The 16,717-nt window shown below is 47.5% G+C and overlaps 1 protein-coding gene across 1 annotated transcript in view; it reads right to left on the bottom strand.

The window, feature by feature from the left end:
- The window catches only part of LOC121835956 (neprilysin-1-like), a 59,002-nt gene that overhangs the window by 1,846 nt on the left and 40,439 nt on the right, over window positions 1-16,717 (bottom strand). The window contains exons 11-19 of the mRNA XM_042290541.1: window positions 14,714-14,812; window positions 14,564-14,641; window positions 13,942-14,054; window positions 8,987-9,045; window positions 8,854-8,905; window positions 8,676-8,743; window positions 8,486-8,616; window positions 8,353-8,418; window positions 433-534 (exon numbers count right to left, since the gene is read on the bottom strand). Coding sequence (XP_042146475.1) covers window positions 433-534; window positions 8,353-8,418; window positions 8,486-8,616; window positions 8,676-8,743; window positions 8,854-8,905; window positions 8,987-9,045; window positions 13,942-14,054; window positions 14,564-14,641; window positions 14,714-14,812 — 768 coding nt within the window. The remainder of the gene's footprint in view (window positions 1-432; window positions 535-8,352; window positions 8,419-8,485; window positions 8,617-8,675; window positions 8,744-8,853; window positions 8,906-8,986; window positions 9,046-13,941; window positions 14,055-14,563; window positions 14,642-14,713; window positions 14,813-16,717) is intronic.

The following is a 16,717-nucleotide window of genomic DNA, read 5'->3' as shown; positions in this document are numbered from 1 at the left end:
AAAGGTGACCTCACTCATCATTCGTCTATTACACAAATAGTGTGTGCAAGTCAGTTCACCCATACTTTCACAGTAATAAAACAAACGTCTCGACGTCAATTAAGTTTTCACAATTTACGACGCTTTGTTTTTAACGAAACGCGGCCGAATGCACACGGGAGTTTCGTTTTCGTTCCTTTCGTGTTTATATTCGGGCACGTTTTGTTACCTTCGTCAAGTACGACAATAGCAACAAACGGCAATCTCCTTTCAGCTAACTAGAAGATCGGTGATTCTTCCAGTACTTTCAACCTTCCTCTTCTCGTACAGAGGTTGACCTTCGTGGTTGTTTAACATGATATCACTTTCATACAAAATGCACGCGCGCCAACGGACCCGTGATGAAAACAAAGCTTTCACTTTTAATTTCATATTCATGTAGAAAATACTCACATATGCCAGTGATATAAAAAACAACTGGTCCGCATTAAATTCAGTCATGCATGGCAAGCGCTGCGGTGCGGAGGGGTGCTGCGTCAACAGTTTCTTATGAGCCTGCGGAAACAAATAACTGTTAATTAAAGAGTGTACGAAAAGCTGTCACATTTTTTATTCGCACGAAATTTTTAAGATTAATGTCCACAACGCTCTAAAAAGACAAAGACAAGCAAGGAGCGGTAGACAACAAAAGCACTCAACTCTCAATTTAATATTTATTGAGGAAACAAAAATGTGCCCAAAAACGCAGTACCACTTTTTTATGTATAAAATATTTATCTGAGGCAGTTATCTTACCCTGTCTGCTTTTCTTTGAAAAAGGCTGCTTGCCCAACCTTTTTGGGGCTATTTTGAGTGTACTCTTCCACCACAATAATAATGATGCCTTTAAATTTAGGACGACATTTTCAAACCGCAGATTTCTACCGTTGATGACACTCTTAAAATGATATCGTCACATGGGTGTTTAATTATCTGCTTTTCTTTATATAAATTATTTCTTCTGAGATCCTAGCATCCTATTCCACGAGAGGGGATCCAAAAGCAACCGGAATGAATTTCTGGAAAGCGGGCGATCGATAGCACCAGCTTCCGCGCTAGCAGCGCTTAGCGGCAGAAGCTATAGAGAGAATGGTCATTGTGTAAAGCAAATGGTCATTAATTTGTAAGAACAGTGCGAAAACAAGGGTACCTCGTTGGCTGAAGTTGTTTCAATGACCACGGGTGCGCTGATTGACAGCTCTTGTGACCAACCACTAGCCACATATATTCTCCTAGCGGAAGGATAACAAATACCCTCCAATCACAATATCTAGGTAAGGATGTATTCAAGTATTTCATTTCGGCACACAAGATTGGAAATCTGCGAGTCTTCGTAACTGAGAGGGCAATGCACGTGGCGTTGTTGTTGCTGCGATATTCAGAACGCACTCAAGCTTTCTTTTGACGGCACTTGCGGTGGCGACCGCTGCCGCGGCAACGACGGAATGGACAATAAAAAATGAGAATTCGGTTCTGTGCGAGTTTAGACCCGAACTTCAACGCGAACCCCGCATTCGCAGCTGCGCCTCAAGTTTCAGAAATTGTTTCTCGTCAATGTCACCTTTCCTGGCTTAGTAAAGGCACTCAGCACCTTGAAACTCTTCTTTTCCCACCTATATCTTATAATTACACATTCATGCACTGTAAACATCATCTAAAAAAAAAAACCTGCGCCTCGCTACGCGAATTTAGCCAATTCTCACTTTGCAACTTTAGCACGGGGGGAATATTGCCGCGCGCAAGGCTGAGAAAGCAACGCTCGGTTACGGTCCTCCAGAAAGTTCCCGTTTATTCATGTACCGCACGTAACTTCTATCATTTATCCCTGCTTTTGTTTTCTAGAAAGTGCGTGTTCAGTCTCGCCCCAGCGCTCGATTCTGCTGACACGCCGACTTCGACGCCCGCGACGCTCTGCTTTCTTCTGTTTCCTTCTTTATTTTTGGCACAAGTTCGCCACATTAAACGTTTATTTATTTCTGTTTATTTCTTGTTTATTGGTCATGACTCACCACCCGTGACATTCTGGTGGAGGTGCGGGGTACCGCATGCCCGTGCAGCGTTCCCCTCCCAGGACCCGCAGTGCAAGCCCGACTCCAAGCTCGCTGAGAAGACCACTCAGCGCGGAACCTGAAACTCGGACCAGCCGCCGCACCAAGGGAGAGGATCCGGAGTACGGTTTGCTCCTGGATAAACCCAAGCCGAAGAAGACGACGATGGACAACCAGTCGCAGGCCCCCGCCGCTCCTGCCGTCGTCTACCTACCCGTCGCTCCTCGGACACCGGCTCCGTTCCACGGCGAACTCCACGAAGACGTTGAAGATTGGATCGACCAATTCGAACGCGTCGCCCGCCACAATAGCTGGACCAACGAGCAACGGCTGCAAAACGTGTATTTCTCGCTCGAGGGGACTGCCAAAAGCTGGTACGAAAATCACGAGTCTTCATTGACATCCTGGGACATTTTCAAGAGCCAGCTGAAGACGACATTTGTCAACCAGCACCGCCGAGAGAGGGCCGAAGACTTACTGCGTACCAGGACTCAAGGCCCCAACGAGAGCATCACCGGCTTCGTGGAGGATGTTCTCCGCCTAAGCGCCCGCGCCGATCCTCAGGCTACCGAGGAGAAGAAGCTGCACCACCTGATGAGGGGTGTGAAAACCGAGATTTTCGGCGGTCTCATCCGGAATCCCCCAACAACAGTCGACGAGTTCATCACGGAGGCGACAAATATGGAACGGGCCTTGCTAGCCCGCGCCAGACACTACCAACGACACCCTGGCGTAACTACTCTAGCGACATCTGGATCCGACCTGGGCACCACCCTCCCCGACATCCGTGACCTTATCCGTGAAGCCGTCCGGGAGGAGTTGAAGAAGTTGCTACCTGCTGCCACAAGCCTGGATACGCCCTCAGTCGCCGAGATTGTCCGGGAAGAACTTCAGCAGGAGCTGCAGCCAGAAGTTCTCGCCAGCGCCGCTCCTGAACCACCGAAGCTGAGCTACGCCGCAGCTACCCGACGACCACCGCCCCCTGCTCACCCGTATACGGCGCCACCTCGACGTGAACCTCTAGCGCCGCAGTATTCACGACGCCATGAAGATCGGGCGTACGTCCGCCCAGAACAAGCTGCTCCACGAAAGACCGACGTGTGGAGGACGGCCGATCGACGCCCGTTGTGCTACCACTGCGGGGAGGCCGACCATATCTACCGTCGTTGTCCCTACCGGCAAATGGGCCTGCGTGGGTTCCACCCGAACGACCCACGCCCGAGGTACGGCGAACGCCCTCACGACATCGAGGAGTACCTCCGACGTTCCCCCTCCCCAGTGTCGTCACTCCGCCGTGAAGCCCGCTCCCCATCGCCACGACGTTCACCCTCCCCAGCGCCACGATCCCGCCGAGAGAGCCTGTCTCCCCTGCGTCGTCGGGAAAACTGAGTGCGGCAACGCCTGGAGGTGACGTTGCCGAAAACGACGGAAGCAAACAGCCTCCAAGAACGCCGGAGCGCTCCCACTCTCTCAACGCCCCGCATTGCACCGACGCGCCTGCAACGGTGTCCAACAACCTAAACGTTGTTATCGATGGCCAAAACGCATCGGCACTCGTTGACACCGGGGCAGACTACTCAGTATTGAGTGGGAGGCTCTCTCGCCACCTTCGAAAAGTCACGACGCCGTGGGATGGACCGCAGATACGAACCGCCGGAGGACACCTCATCACGCCTGTCGGAAGGTGCACCGCTCGCGTCGAAATTCACGGCGAGACGTGTCCTGTGAAATTCGTCATTCTACAAGACTGTTCCAGAGACGTCATTCTCGGCATGGACTTTTTGTGTGAATACGGCGCCGTCATCGACCTTGGAGAAAACAGATTGACGCTGCGGACACCTGTTCCGCCTTCAGAGAAACTCCAAACTGCGTCAGCCGCCGTCCGAGTCGCTGCCGACCACGTGAATCTGCCGCCGCGATCAAGTGTTGTCGTACCTGTCGTGACCGATGCAGCTACCCGTAGCGAAGTACTTCTGGAAGGTAACCTCCAGTTGCTCCTGGGAAGAGGAATAGGCGTCGCACGAGGAGTAGCTGAACTTCAGGATGGCCGCACTGTGGTCCTCGTGACGAACTTCCGGAATGAAACGCAACACCTCACGAAAGGTGCAGCCGTTGGCCACGTCGAGGATCTCCGAAACTCCGCCGAAATCGCCGCCATTACTGATGAATCCTCGCCACCTCAGCAAGACGGTACGTCGCCAGCGCAACTCGACATCGACCCTAAGCTTCCGGACCCAAAACGACGGCAGCTGATGAACCTCCTCGCCGAATACCGTGACTGCTTTGCGACGTCGTCGAAGGTGCGCCAAACAGCCGTTGCGAAGCACCGCATCATTACCGAGGACGACGCGCGCCCTGTGCATCGATCACCGTACAGAGTCTCCGTTAAAGAAAGGGAGGTGATCCAGGAGCAAGTTCAAGAGATGCTGAACGACGACATAATCCAGCCATCAAGCAGTCCGTGGGCCTCTCCAGTCGTACTAGTTAAGAAGAAGGACGGAACGCTTCGGTTCTGCGTGGACTACCGGCAGCTGAACGCGGTGACGAAGAAAGACGTCTACCCACTCCCCCGAATCGACGACACGTTAGACCGGCTGCGCCACTCTCGATACTTCTCATCGATGGACCTGAAGAGCGGCTACTGGCAGATCGAAGTCGACGAACGGGACCGAGAGAAGACAGCTTTCGTCACGCCAGATGGGCTGTACGAGTTCAAGGTAATGCCCTTCGGACTATGTACGGCGCCAGCAACTTTCCAGCGTGTTATGGACACCGTACTGGCAGGACTGAAGTGGCAGAGCTGTCTGGTCTACCTCGATGACGTCGTGGTGTTTTCCAGCGACTTCGACGAGCACTTGCGACGACTCCGAGCTGTTCTTCAAGCCATACGGACCGCTGGACTCACCCTCAAGCCGTCAAAGTGTCGGTTCGCCTATGACGAACTGAAGTTTCTAGGTCACGTGGTTAGCAACAAAGGCGTGCGCCCAGACCCTGAGAAGACTCGCGCCGTCGCGTCATTTCCAGTGCCGACAGACAAAAAGGCCGTGCGAAGATTCCTCGGACTTTGCGCCTACTATCGTCGCTTCGTTCGGGATTTCGCACGGATTTCCGCACCGCTCACAAACCTCACGAAGGACGCCGAGAGGTTCGAATGGGCCGAGGAGCAGCAGCAGGCATTCGACGAGCTGAAGCGACGACTCCAGACGCCTCCGGTTCTTGGACATTTCGATCAGGATGCGGACACCGAGATTCACACTGACGCAAGTAACGCAGGACTTGGCGCGGTACTAGTTCAAGTACAAGAAGGCACGGAACGAGTCATCGCCTACGCAAGTCGGACACTGTCCAAGGCAGAGAGAAATTACTCCACGACTGAGAAAGAATGCCTTGCGGTCGTCTGGGCAATCACGAAGTTTCGTCCGTACTTGTACGGAAGCCCGTTCCGCGTAGTCACGGACCACCACTCGCTCTGCTGGCTTGCGAACCTCAAGGACCCGTCAGGACGCCTCGCTCGATGGAGCCTCCGGCTACAACAGTTCAACATGACTGTGGTTTACAAGTCAGGACACAAGCACAGCGACGCTGACTGCCTGTCCAGGGCCCCTGTCGAAACACCTTCCGGCAGCAGCGACGACGATGATGACGAGTGCTTTCTAGGGGCAGTGAACACCGATGACATGGCACGACGTCAACGAGACGATCCGGAGCTGCGAGCCTTAATCGAGCACCTGGAAGGGCGCGGCGGTACCGTACCCCGTGTTTTCTCACGAGCCGTGCCGACCTTCACCATTCGGCAAGGTGTACTCTACAAAGAGAACTTCGGGAACAACAACTCGCCGTGGCTGCTGGTAATACCGACCGACCTTCGAGGGGAGATCTTTCAAGCATGTCACGACGACCCGACGTCCGGACACCTCGGATACAGCCGGACACTGGCCCGTATTCGTGAAAAGTATTACTGGCCCAAGCTCCCCAAGACCATCCACCTGTACACACGATCATGCCACGAGTGCCAGCGACGCAAGAAACCTCCGACGAGGCCGGCCGGACTTCTGCAGCCTATTTCTCCTCCAACTGCACCCTTCCAGCAGATCGGAATGGATCTACTTGGTCCTTTTCCGCCTTCGACGTCGAGGAACCGCTGGATCATCGTCGCCACAGATTATCTCACGCGGTACGCCGAAACGAAAGCTCTTCCTTCGGGGACTGCTGTGGAAGTTGCCAAGTTTTTCATTGAGTCCATCGTCCTCCGGCACGGCGCTCCAGAAGTTCTGATTACAGATCGCGGATCATCGTTCATGGGTTCATGGCACAACTGACCCAAGAAATCCTCCGACTCAGTCACACCAGCCATCGTCGTACAACTGCGTACCACCCGCAGACCAACGGGCTGACGGAGCGACTCAACAAGACAATCGCCGATATGATCTCTATGTACGTCGACGTAGAGCACAAGACGTGGGACGAGGTGCTCCCCTACGTCACGTTCGCCTACAATACGGCGGTTCAAGAGACCACTGGATTCACCCCTTTCCAGCTGGTACATGGTCGGAAGGTAACGACCATGCTGGACGCCATGCTGCCCCATGAGCCATCTGACAACGAGAGCGACGACGCCCAGGCGGTTGCTCAACGCGCCGAAGAAGTTCGCCAGCTCGCCCGACTCCTGATTCAAGACCAGCAACGCGTCGACGCCGGCCGCTACAACCTTCGTCGCAGGGACGTCCACTTCCAGCCCGGAGATAGGGTGTGGGTATGGACGCCCATCCGTCGCCGCGGCCTCAGTGAGAAACTGCTGAAACGGTACTTTGGACCATACAAGGTACTTCGTCGCCTCGGCGAGCTGAACTACGAGGTGATGCCCGACGGAACACGAACATCGTCACGCCGCCCACCACGACCTGAGGTCGTCCACGTCGTGCGCCTGAAGCCGTACTACGCTCGATAGGACTGTGGACCTTTTGTGCTCCAAAAGACTCTTTAGTTTATCGTTCTTTTTTATTTTGATTTGTTTTACACTGCATCGGGGCGATGCACTTTTAAAGGGGGGAGTAATGCCGCGCGCAAGGCTGAGAAAGCAACGCTCGGTTACGGTCCTCCAGAAAGTTCCCGTTTATTCATGTACCGCACGTAACTTCTATCATTTATCCCTGCTTTTGTTTTCTAGAAAGTGCGTGTTCAGTCTCGCCCCAGCGCTCGATTCTGCTGACACGCCGACTTCGACGCCCGCGACGCTCTGCTTTCTTCTGTTTCCTTCTTTATTTTTGGCACAAGTTCGCCACATTAAACGTTTATTTATTTCTGTTTATTTCTTGTTTATTGGTCACGACTCACCACCCGTGACAATATGCGGCGCCGGCGGGAGCCGGGGCTCTCCGTCCCGGCTCACGCCTGCTACTCCCATGGACCAGACTCACTCTATTATAACACGGTTATCCCCCTTCCGGGTCATTTTGCCGACCGGCGTCGTTTGTTAAAGTTCTACGGGCATGGTGCAAATATTTTCCCCGACAGTTTTAAAACCGTTTCTCGTTTTTTGCAATGTCCAATATGAAGGAAAACCTTGCGGCTGTGGAAATCATTATTATCTTTTAGAAAAAATGGCGGCGGAAATTCATGTAATACTTCTTCAACAAGCTTTCAAGGAAGATGCTATGAAGAAAACGCAAGCATATGCGTGGTTTTCTCGTTTCAAGGCTGGTGAATTATTACGCCCAACGTCGCTCAGGCCATTTGCGAGGAAAAACGCCACGACTTGTGGGGAATGGGAAAGTGGTGGTTTAATCACGACAATGCCCCAGCACACATGCTCTGTCAGTGCAACAATTTTTGAACAAAAATAACAGAACAGCTCTTCTCTCCCCCCCCCCCCCCCCTCATTTTTATTTAGTGGACCTCGTCCCGTTTGACATTTCCAGTACGTCCTTATAAAAAATTCTTGAATAAAAAATGTTTTGTGCGCGTCGGAGATCCTTCAAGGCAAACATTGCAAAAAAACGAGAAGTGATTTTGAAGCGCTTGGGGATAAAATTCACAGCATGGCGTAGAACTATAGCAGACCATGCTGATCGAAAAATTTACGGTGCCGCTAAGCGCTGCTGGCGGCGGATGCTGGTACTACGAACGGCCCGCCCTCCCGAAGTTCATTCAGTTCATTTTCGGTAACCAACGGCACTCTTTTTTATCTGATTTTGTATTAGTTTGCGCGCTGTGTTTACTTAAAGCATAAATTAACTCTACAGTAGTGCTACTCTGATTCTCGTGCTTTATTAACCTTGATACTCACCTCAAATGCAGTTTGTAATCCTTTAATATCGGCAAGATTTTCGTTAAGTGTTCCATATCCACTAATCTGTTAAAAATGCATGAAATATTAGGTATTGCACGAGTATGTAAATAAACTAAGCAAAGTATATTACGTTCATGTGAGTTTCTTCTTCCGTCTGACCATCATACAGGTTCACGACGCAAGTTTCGAGGGGATTGAAATTCTGCGTCGTTTTATCGTTCCACCATAGGCGTTGGTTGCCATTCTCGTCGTGGTAATTTCCTAGAAAGTATTTATAGTTTGAAATAGATTTATCTAATAGCTATTATTAATTTACAAACCTGGGTAAAAAAAGCCGTGATTGAGCTCGTGTCCTAAAATCCATCCCAGAGTTCCCATTTTGACAGAGCTGTAGCCGTTGAAGGTAAATATATATATAGATTATTGTCATGCAATTTAGTTATTTTTAGGGTAGCAAAGCCAGGCACGATTGCTGAAAGCATTTTCATCTAAACTCACGATGGCAGTCCAGAGGAGTAGAACGGGTGTTGCAATGTCACCGCCGTCAATACTGATGAAGGAAAGTGTAAAGTAAATAATAACTCTTGTCACAAGCAATAAACGCAAAAAAAAATTTTTCAAAAATATTTACCAACTGAATTTTCCAGAGGCAAATAAGCGGCAAACACTTCGCTCACATCATGGGACCATCTAGAAATAAAATGTAATAGCAACCGGGCGTGTACAATAGTTGTAAAAAAACGCAGTTAAGTCTATTCGCGTGACAGGAAGTGCACATTGTTTCACCATTTTCACAACTTCAGCAAACTGTAAGAGCTGATACTGCATTCAGACAGCTTGAACTACGCAACCTCACAACATACGCTCTCATTGTGTGCGCATGTCATTTCCCGCTAATACAACCAGGCGCTTTGAATGCGCCAACGATGCACTCTAGGATTTCATATACGTGTATACGTGGCTTCTTGATTTTGTGCAAACATCGATACAAATTAAGTGAGCTATGATTTGTAAACGAGTAAAATAAAGGAATTCGTCACGAAAATATTCACTAGTTGTACAGTACGCGGCAGGGTTAACACAAAGACGACATCAGTGATTTTTTCAAATTTTACTGAGACAAGAAAATGCTGAACACAAAAAGTGAAAGCCGTTTACAACTCCCTGTAACGCCGAATTAGAGCGCAGCTCTTGAGGAGGAGGAGGGAAGGGTACCGGGGGGGGGGGGGGGTCAAGTGACCTCGCTTGGGGGTCACGTGACCTAGGAGAGTCACGTGACGATGACGATGCCGATGACGTCATCAGTAACGATGACGATGCGGATACCGATGACGTCATCAGTGATGATGACAATGACGATGCAGATGCCGGTGACGTCATCAGTGATGATGACGATGACGATGCGGATGCCGGTGACGTCATCAGTGACGTTACTGATGACGTCATCAGCGATGATGACGATGACGATGCGGATGCCGGTGACGTCATCAGTGATGATGACGATGCGGATGCCGGTGACGTAATCAGTGACGTCACTGATGACGTCATCAGCGGTGATGACGATGACGATACGGATGCCGGTGACGTCATCAGTGACGTCACTGATGACGTCATCAGCGATGATGACGATGACGATGCGGATGCCGGTGACGTCATCAGTGATGATGACGATGACGATGCAGATAAGATAAGCAGATAAGCAGAAATCGCAGGTTTGTATCTTGAGCCTGATGGCTGTATTTTTCGTAAGAAACATCCCACTCTGGCAAGCGCTCGGAGACCAGCCAGCGGAGAGCACGTGACATCCGGCGCAGTCGTGACGTAGATTGTCTCGGGACGAGCAAAGCTGCGGCGAGGCTGGCGTCACAGGATATCCTTGCCGTTCCAGCCACCGAAGCGGCCGAAGCACGCCAGCGATTAGGCCACCGCAACAAACCCAAAACAGCTTTTGTACGAACGATGAGTAACGGTTTATTCTTCTATAATCTTGTAAAGGGATAATAACGACGTCTGGCACACACAAACGAGAGTTCCAGGGAGAGAGGAGTTTCTCCTTCCCCTCGTCTCTCGTGGTAGGCGGCGGCGAGCCAGGCATCGTCAATACCTGTCAAGGCTCCTAGACTGGTATTACAAAAGAGGCTTTAGCGACATCAAAAAAAATCCTTTTTACTAGTCCTTTAACTCGTTTTAAAACTCCTTTTCTTGTCGTTTTGAAGAAGAGATTGCTGAATCTGATGCGGTTCTGGTTTCTCGAACACATATAGACCATGAATTAAGCACCGCAATTTCGTTGTAGTATCCCTTTAAAGGGTCACTGAAACTAAGACGAAACAATCTTGTTTTCTATCTGGTTAGGATAAATACTTTCAAAAAATATGTTTGTCTAGAATTTTTTTTCTTAAATATTTATGTTACAATGTGTGCCTTATTTATGTTACAATGTGTGCCTTATATTACGCACGACTTTGAATATATTTGGCACGCATAGTTTGAACGCCATGTAATCATGAAAAACACAGTGAGCGCCGCTGAAACCGACCGATTCTCGGCCGGCTGTTTTCGGGCGGAAGGAAAACGAATTTCGTGCCGCAAGTTTTGTTCTGGCCAGTTGGGCTTTTATAGTTAATGCTTTAGTAAACATATCGGCGAGCATAAGTGCCCTAATCATGAAGCTTCAAACTCGAGACTGTGGTGAAGGAAAGGTAGGAAACTTTCACGTTGAAAAAAAAGGCACAGGAGAAAACCAACACTACCTAGATAAGCAGAAGGCCTCAGCACCGTCATCACAGTCGGATCAATGGAGGCCTGTGACTGGTCACGAGTGCTCCGTCAGTGTTCGGCCGGGGCTCGTGATCAATCATCGCGTCGAAGGTCGGACTTGCACCCAATAGCCGAGTTAGCGCGATCCGACTGCTGTGACTTTTCTAGATGGGAGAGGAGGAGATGCGGACGCTTTGAGTATTATAGGTGGTGGTGCCGAAACGCAACAAAATCGTTTATTTTTTCCCCTTACTTACATACTCCAAATTGACACCAGCAACTCCTCTCCCGGCATACACTTCGTTCACAATGCACCGATCTGTAAATTGTGAACGTTGGTGCCGGCGTTTATCGGGAGTATATGAATAGCGAGAGAAAATAAACGATTTAGTTGCGTTTGAGACACCTTCTCCTGTGTCTTTTCTTCTTCGCCTCTAGTTTTCAACTTTTCCTCACCACAGTCACGGTTTTTAAACATCTTGATTAACTATCGCCAGGTTGCCTCTTCACCCACTGTTTTTTTAAATTAATACCCTGTCATTGCCCCTTTAAGAAATGCATGACATGGCTTTATTATCTTTGCGTTTCTTTATTCGCGATTCGTGTTTTCGCTTTATCGGCGTATGCCCAAAACTTATAAGATATTTGCTACAAAGCGATAATAAGGCGCTAGGCACTCTCCGGGCGTTTTTGAAACTGTCAATGAGGAAGAAAAAATATCGACTATTTTTTGCTTATGCTAGTGAAACAAAAGATGTAAAGGATTACTTTTAATACAATATATTAGGATCAATAAAAAAAGTGAATACGAAAAAGTAGCCACATAAATTTTCTCGTTAACCACACGCCAGAAAGCTCTTTCTCCTTCAAACGTAAAATAAGGGCTAGGCGACAAACACAGTCAAGTTGGCAAGAAAAGAATACTTGGCAATTATTGGAAGGCGTCCATAACTACCTGTGTTTAATTCGGAAGTACACGGCAACACACGCAGTGGCCCTAACGTTCAGCGACACTTAAGCAAACTTCTTGTTCTGCTTGTTCCTGAAATAATACTGTTCTACGAGGAGGAGTACGTTTGGCTGCGTCATTATCGTTTTCCTTCATACAAACTACGTACAAATCGTTCCTATTATCTTGGCGATAATCACGAATAACAGACACACATAATACTTAAGAAGGATTATAGTTTCTTGAAGCGGCTGAAACATGCTGGCTGCAAACGGTTCTATCTATTGTGAAAATTGAGAAGATCAACATATCAGTAAGCCACCACACCAGAAAACGAGAAAGCATGTATTCGCATCTTGAAACGAAATGTTCAGGATGCCAATACCGAAATCATCCACTAAAAGGAGGATGTCCACCTTTCGGTGTCATACACTTGGCTAGATTTATTTTTTCGTGGTATGCGAGAAAAAACGGATTAGTGAAATGCCGCTGTTAATGAACTCGGGAACGCATAAAAACGCGTATGAAAAATCAAGTTCCAAAATCAATACAGGTTCCAATATTAAAATCATGAAAAACCAACTAGCATAATCCCAAGCACTAAATAAATATGGTTAATGATGAGGACACGGTTTTAAAATCACTTATTTTAACTTGAGAACAATATGCTTATAAAAATATTTCAGAATAATAAAATAACAGACTTGCTAAGGAATAATGATCCTATTTGCCTTGTCCGTCATACTCCACGTTTTTCTATATAGAGCCACAGCTGTTACAGCCTGTCAGCAGACTCAGTGCGCTACAACACAGAACATTGGTAGCACCCCAGTTCCTAGACCAGTGAGGGTGCCTGTTTGTGTGAACACAGGTGTCCGCGTGAGGTTTTTGCAGTAAAAAGAAGAAAACAGATTCTTCTTCCCTAACCCTTGGGCAGAACGTCTCAATTTTTATCGCGTATTAGGAATAGTGCTCGAACACTACAAAGAAATTTACACCAAGACGTCATACAATTGATTTTCCCGCTGAGTGAATTAGGTTGGCGAAGTAAACGATGAGGCAACCATTACTACTTTTAACACTCTCAACTTATTAATGTAAATGGGAAACAATTCAGTTTAGCTTTGCGAACCAGCATTAATATCCCGGCGGCCAATTCCCAAACCTTTTTTCCGTGACATTCAGTAAGAGCAGCACACTCCACAGGGGAATTTTTTGTTTTTAGTAACTACACTAACTTCTTCGCATTATGAATCAATTATCCACAGAAAACCTGAGAAAGCAAATGAGATGGTAGTTGTTTAGGTTTTATATTTAGGTTTCTATTTTCGAAAGAATCAAGAGGAACTACTCTAGAATCGGGACATAAATTGGCTAATACTGGTCGGTAAGCCAAGTAATGCGACTGGCCTGTTCTTAAGTACAAATCATACTGGTATGATTTGTACTTAAGAACATTCCCCAGAGGAAAGCCTTTAGGAACGAGTAAGCGCCTATCGCACTCCTGGCAATTTTTGGTCAAATTTCCTTCTTTTACAGCTGGTGTACTTAAGCCTTAATAAGGAATATATAGAGAATCTTGTTGAGGACCGAAATCTAGTCGTTGTCAATTTGTTTCTTAAAAAAATTTCTATTGAAGAGGAAGCATCTTTTTCACCAGAATAAAGCACCAAAGCCAAAACGTTTACAAACTGAATAGTAAATGACCTGTCATGGTAGTTTAACATACAATTTAATAAAAATATGTTAACTCAATTATTACTGCAATATTTGTCCAAGCCGTTTTTTTAAGTACCATGAGTTCTGGGCACTGTAGTGGTGTACAGGGACACGAGTAAATGTTTTCTTTCGCAGGAGATAAAAAAGTGTATACTAACTCTTTACTCCGACTGTAGGGACTGTGCACCTTCTGTAATTCACGAATAGCATTGTTTTTCCTGAATCTCAGGTAAATATCAAGGAAAGGATCATCTGGTGTTACGTTCCCAACCTGCATAAAACACATTAAGGTCCGTTACATCCACTTAAATCTGCTCTCCAGCGCTTTTAACAATACCCTTCTTGAATTTTCTCATTTAATGTTCGCTATTTCGCATTATACAAAAATGGCGCTAATTCAGTAAAAAGTGTTAGGCCGACATCACACTGGTCATACGTCAAACAAAAGACAGTCTGCAAACGCGAGCCACCGCAATAGCCGTGGTTCGAATGCCGCGTTACAAGTTTCTCTTTAAACTCATTGCCATGCGGCATTCGGAGCACGGATCTCGCGGTGACTCCTGTTCGAATTTGTGTGCAGATTGCCCTCTGCATGAAGTATAAGCAGTGTGACATCGGTTTTGGGCTGCTGTGAAATAAATTTAATTCAAGAGCGAAACCCAAGTTAAAGGGAGAATCGAATTTTGATATGGCTGTTAAATTTATTTGTATTGATTTATGAGATGAACTACTCAGACACATTGAACAAGCGTAAATAAAATTGTACTTCAGTATGCTCACGTGTTTATACATATCTTTTAAGACATCATCTTCATATATCTCTTCGGGGTAACCTATTTTAAAAACCACATTTTTGAGCTGCAAGCAAACAATAAACATTACTTCTGTGAATCCATCAAATCATTTACATCTGATTTCGAGCGAACTTACCTTTTTTATTGCCTCTTTTTTGGTGTCATCGTCCATCCATGTGGTATTTTGAATAACAGCTTGATGAGCTTTTCTGATACTTTCGGCAAGTGACTCTACCTGAAAATAGAAGCATATTTTTAACCCGAAAAATACTTTTTAGGATGTTGGATATACGTTTCAAGTTTCACACAAAAATTATTCGCTGCACGCGTCAAGCGAATCAAATAGATTGTTTTCGCTCCAAATATTCTTGCGGGAAAATTACGACATGAATCGATTTCAAATAATTTGTATCAAATTAGTTTGTACATGTTCTATTTTTCACAGAGAAAATAAATTAATATATTGTAGACTATTAGTTTAGAACATGATAGTTATAAACACGTTGTACTACAATGAGCTACTGCTTACCAGTCTCCACATTGTCATGAATATTTTTTTTTTTTTTATGTTGAGTATTTTTTAACAGAGTTAGTTTAGAGATGGTCGCATTTTTGCGCGCCGCCGAGATCGCGTCTTGTTTAAAGAACTTGTTCATTTCCTCTGTCTCTTGCGCAGGATATTGCGGGGACGTCAGAAAGACGCCGAGCTCTCATTGGCTCTAATTGAAGGATAGTAGGTATGCCTCAAAGCAAGCTGCCGCGGGGTCTACCCACTTTATCTTTCATACAGAACGATTCAAAGCTCGGCGTTCTGACGATACCACAACCCCTGCAAAAGAAGAAAACGAACTTGCGCCCCGTACGTGCTGAACCTGCGGTTCGCTCATCGCGCCCGGAGTTGTATCTTTGCCACTGCCTAAAGGCCCGTTCACACTCTTGCAACCGAGTGCGACCGAGAGAGACCAAACCGGTTTTTAAGCCTCTTGCGATCTCTTAGGACCAGCTCCGCTCAGTGCATCCGGTCCCAAGAAGTCTTTCTCGGTCGTACTCGGTTGCAAGAGTGTGAACGCGCCTTAAGTCTTCACCATTAACCAAAGGACAGGGGCATCCTGTCACATAAACCTACACAGCCAGCAGAACACCTAAGTACACTAGTCAATGGGCAGGCCGTTTTGTAAACCTGACGAAGTGCCAAGGACGCGGGTCTCGGACGCAAGCCACGCAGGCGAAGACCTCGGATCACCTTCCAGTGGTTGGGGGAAGGGAGGGGAAGGGGGGGGGGGGGGGGGGAACTGCGAGGGACTCGACCGCGGCAGAGGTTTACGAGTAGGCGTAGACATAGTGTTGGGTCAAACATCGAAAGTGGTCACCGTATTCTTGGAATCCGGTGTGCTCCTTCGCTGCGCTTATGTTTACGAAACGAATATGTTGATATGTTGTGTCGGCCGAGTTCTTCGTTTATCTAGTTTTTTAACGTACCTAATGCTCGCGCTCCGTTTTGGCGGAAAACTTTTCCTTCTGAGGCACGTTTTGGCGATTCGCGCGGAAATCATCGCGGTCACTTTATTTTTACCTCCAGAAACGAACCAGGGCTCTACGCGGGTTGAACACTGAGCTAGTTGATAGGAATTCATCCTGGTTGGAAGCGCGCGAAAGACGAGGCAATAGACCCTTTCCGAAATTCAGTCTGGCCACTTTGATCACAATCATCATCATCTGAAAAATGGCATATGTGCCATACCAATGGCGGCTTTCGATCTACTGATGAAGGAACATGTTGAAGATACTCCTAAGCTGAGGATTCGAGTCCTATACATTCTAGACGTTAGCGCGTTGCGAAACCGGAATTGAATGCAAGCGCTGCGTAAGTGTTCATTTTTCCAATTCGAGCCCAGTGAACCTGTTAGTGGCACAAAATCGACTTTGAAACCCCTTGACTTATAGAACTTTATCAAGGCGTCTGTTTGGGTTGGCGCTTCGTTCTGACTGGTTGCATCGTTGTGGGAATCGACACTGGAAGAGATGATCCAGAAAAACCTGGATAGCGAGAAGTTTTTTCTCGTCTGCCGTTGACATGCAAAAGTGACGGTGCCCGATAAAATACTGCAGGCTACGGGTTCATTGCCGCCATTCGTATGGC

The sequence above is a fragment of the Ixodes scapularis genome, unplaced genomic scaffold, assembly GCF_016920785.2.
Source record: "Ixodes scapularis isolate PalLabHiFi unplaced genomic scaffold, ASM1692078v2 PGA_scaffold1__304_contigs__length_218370807, whole genome shotgun sequence".
Lineage (NCBI taxonomy): Eukaryota > Metazoa > Arthropoda > Arachnida > Ixodida > Ixodidae > Ixodes > Ixodes scapularis.
Note: the sequence above shows the minus strand (reverse complement) of the source record. Positions and strands in the feature narration are given on the sequence as shown.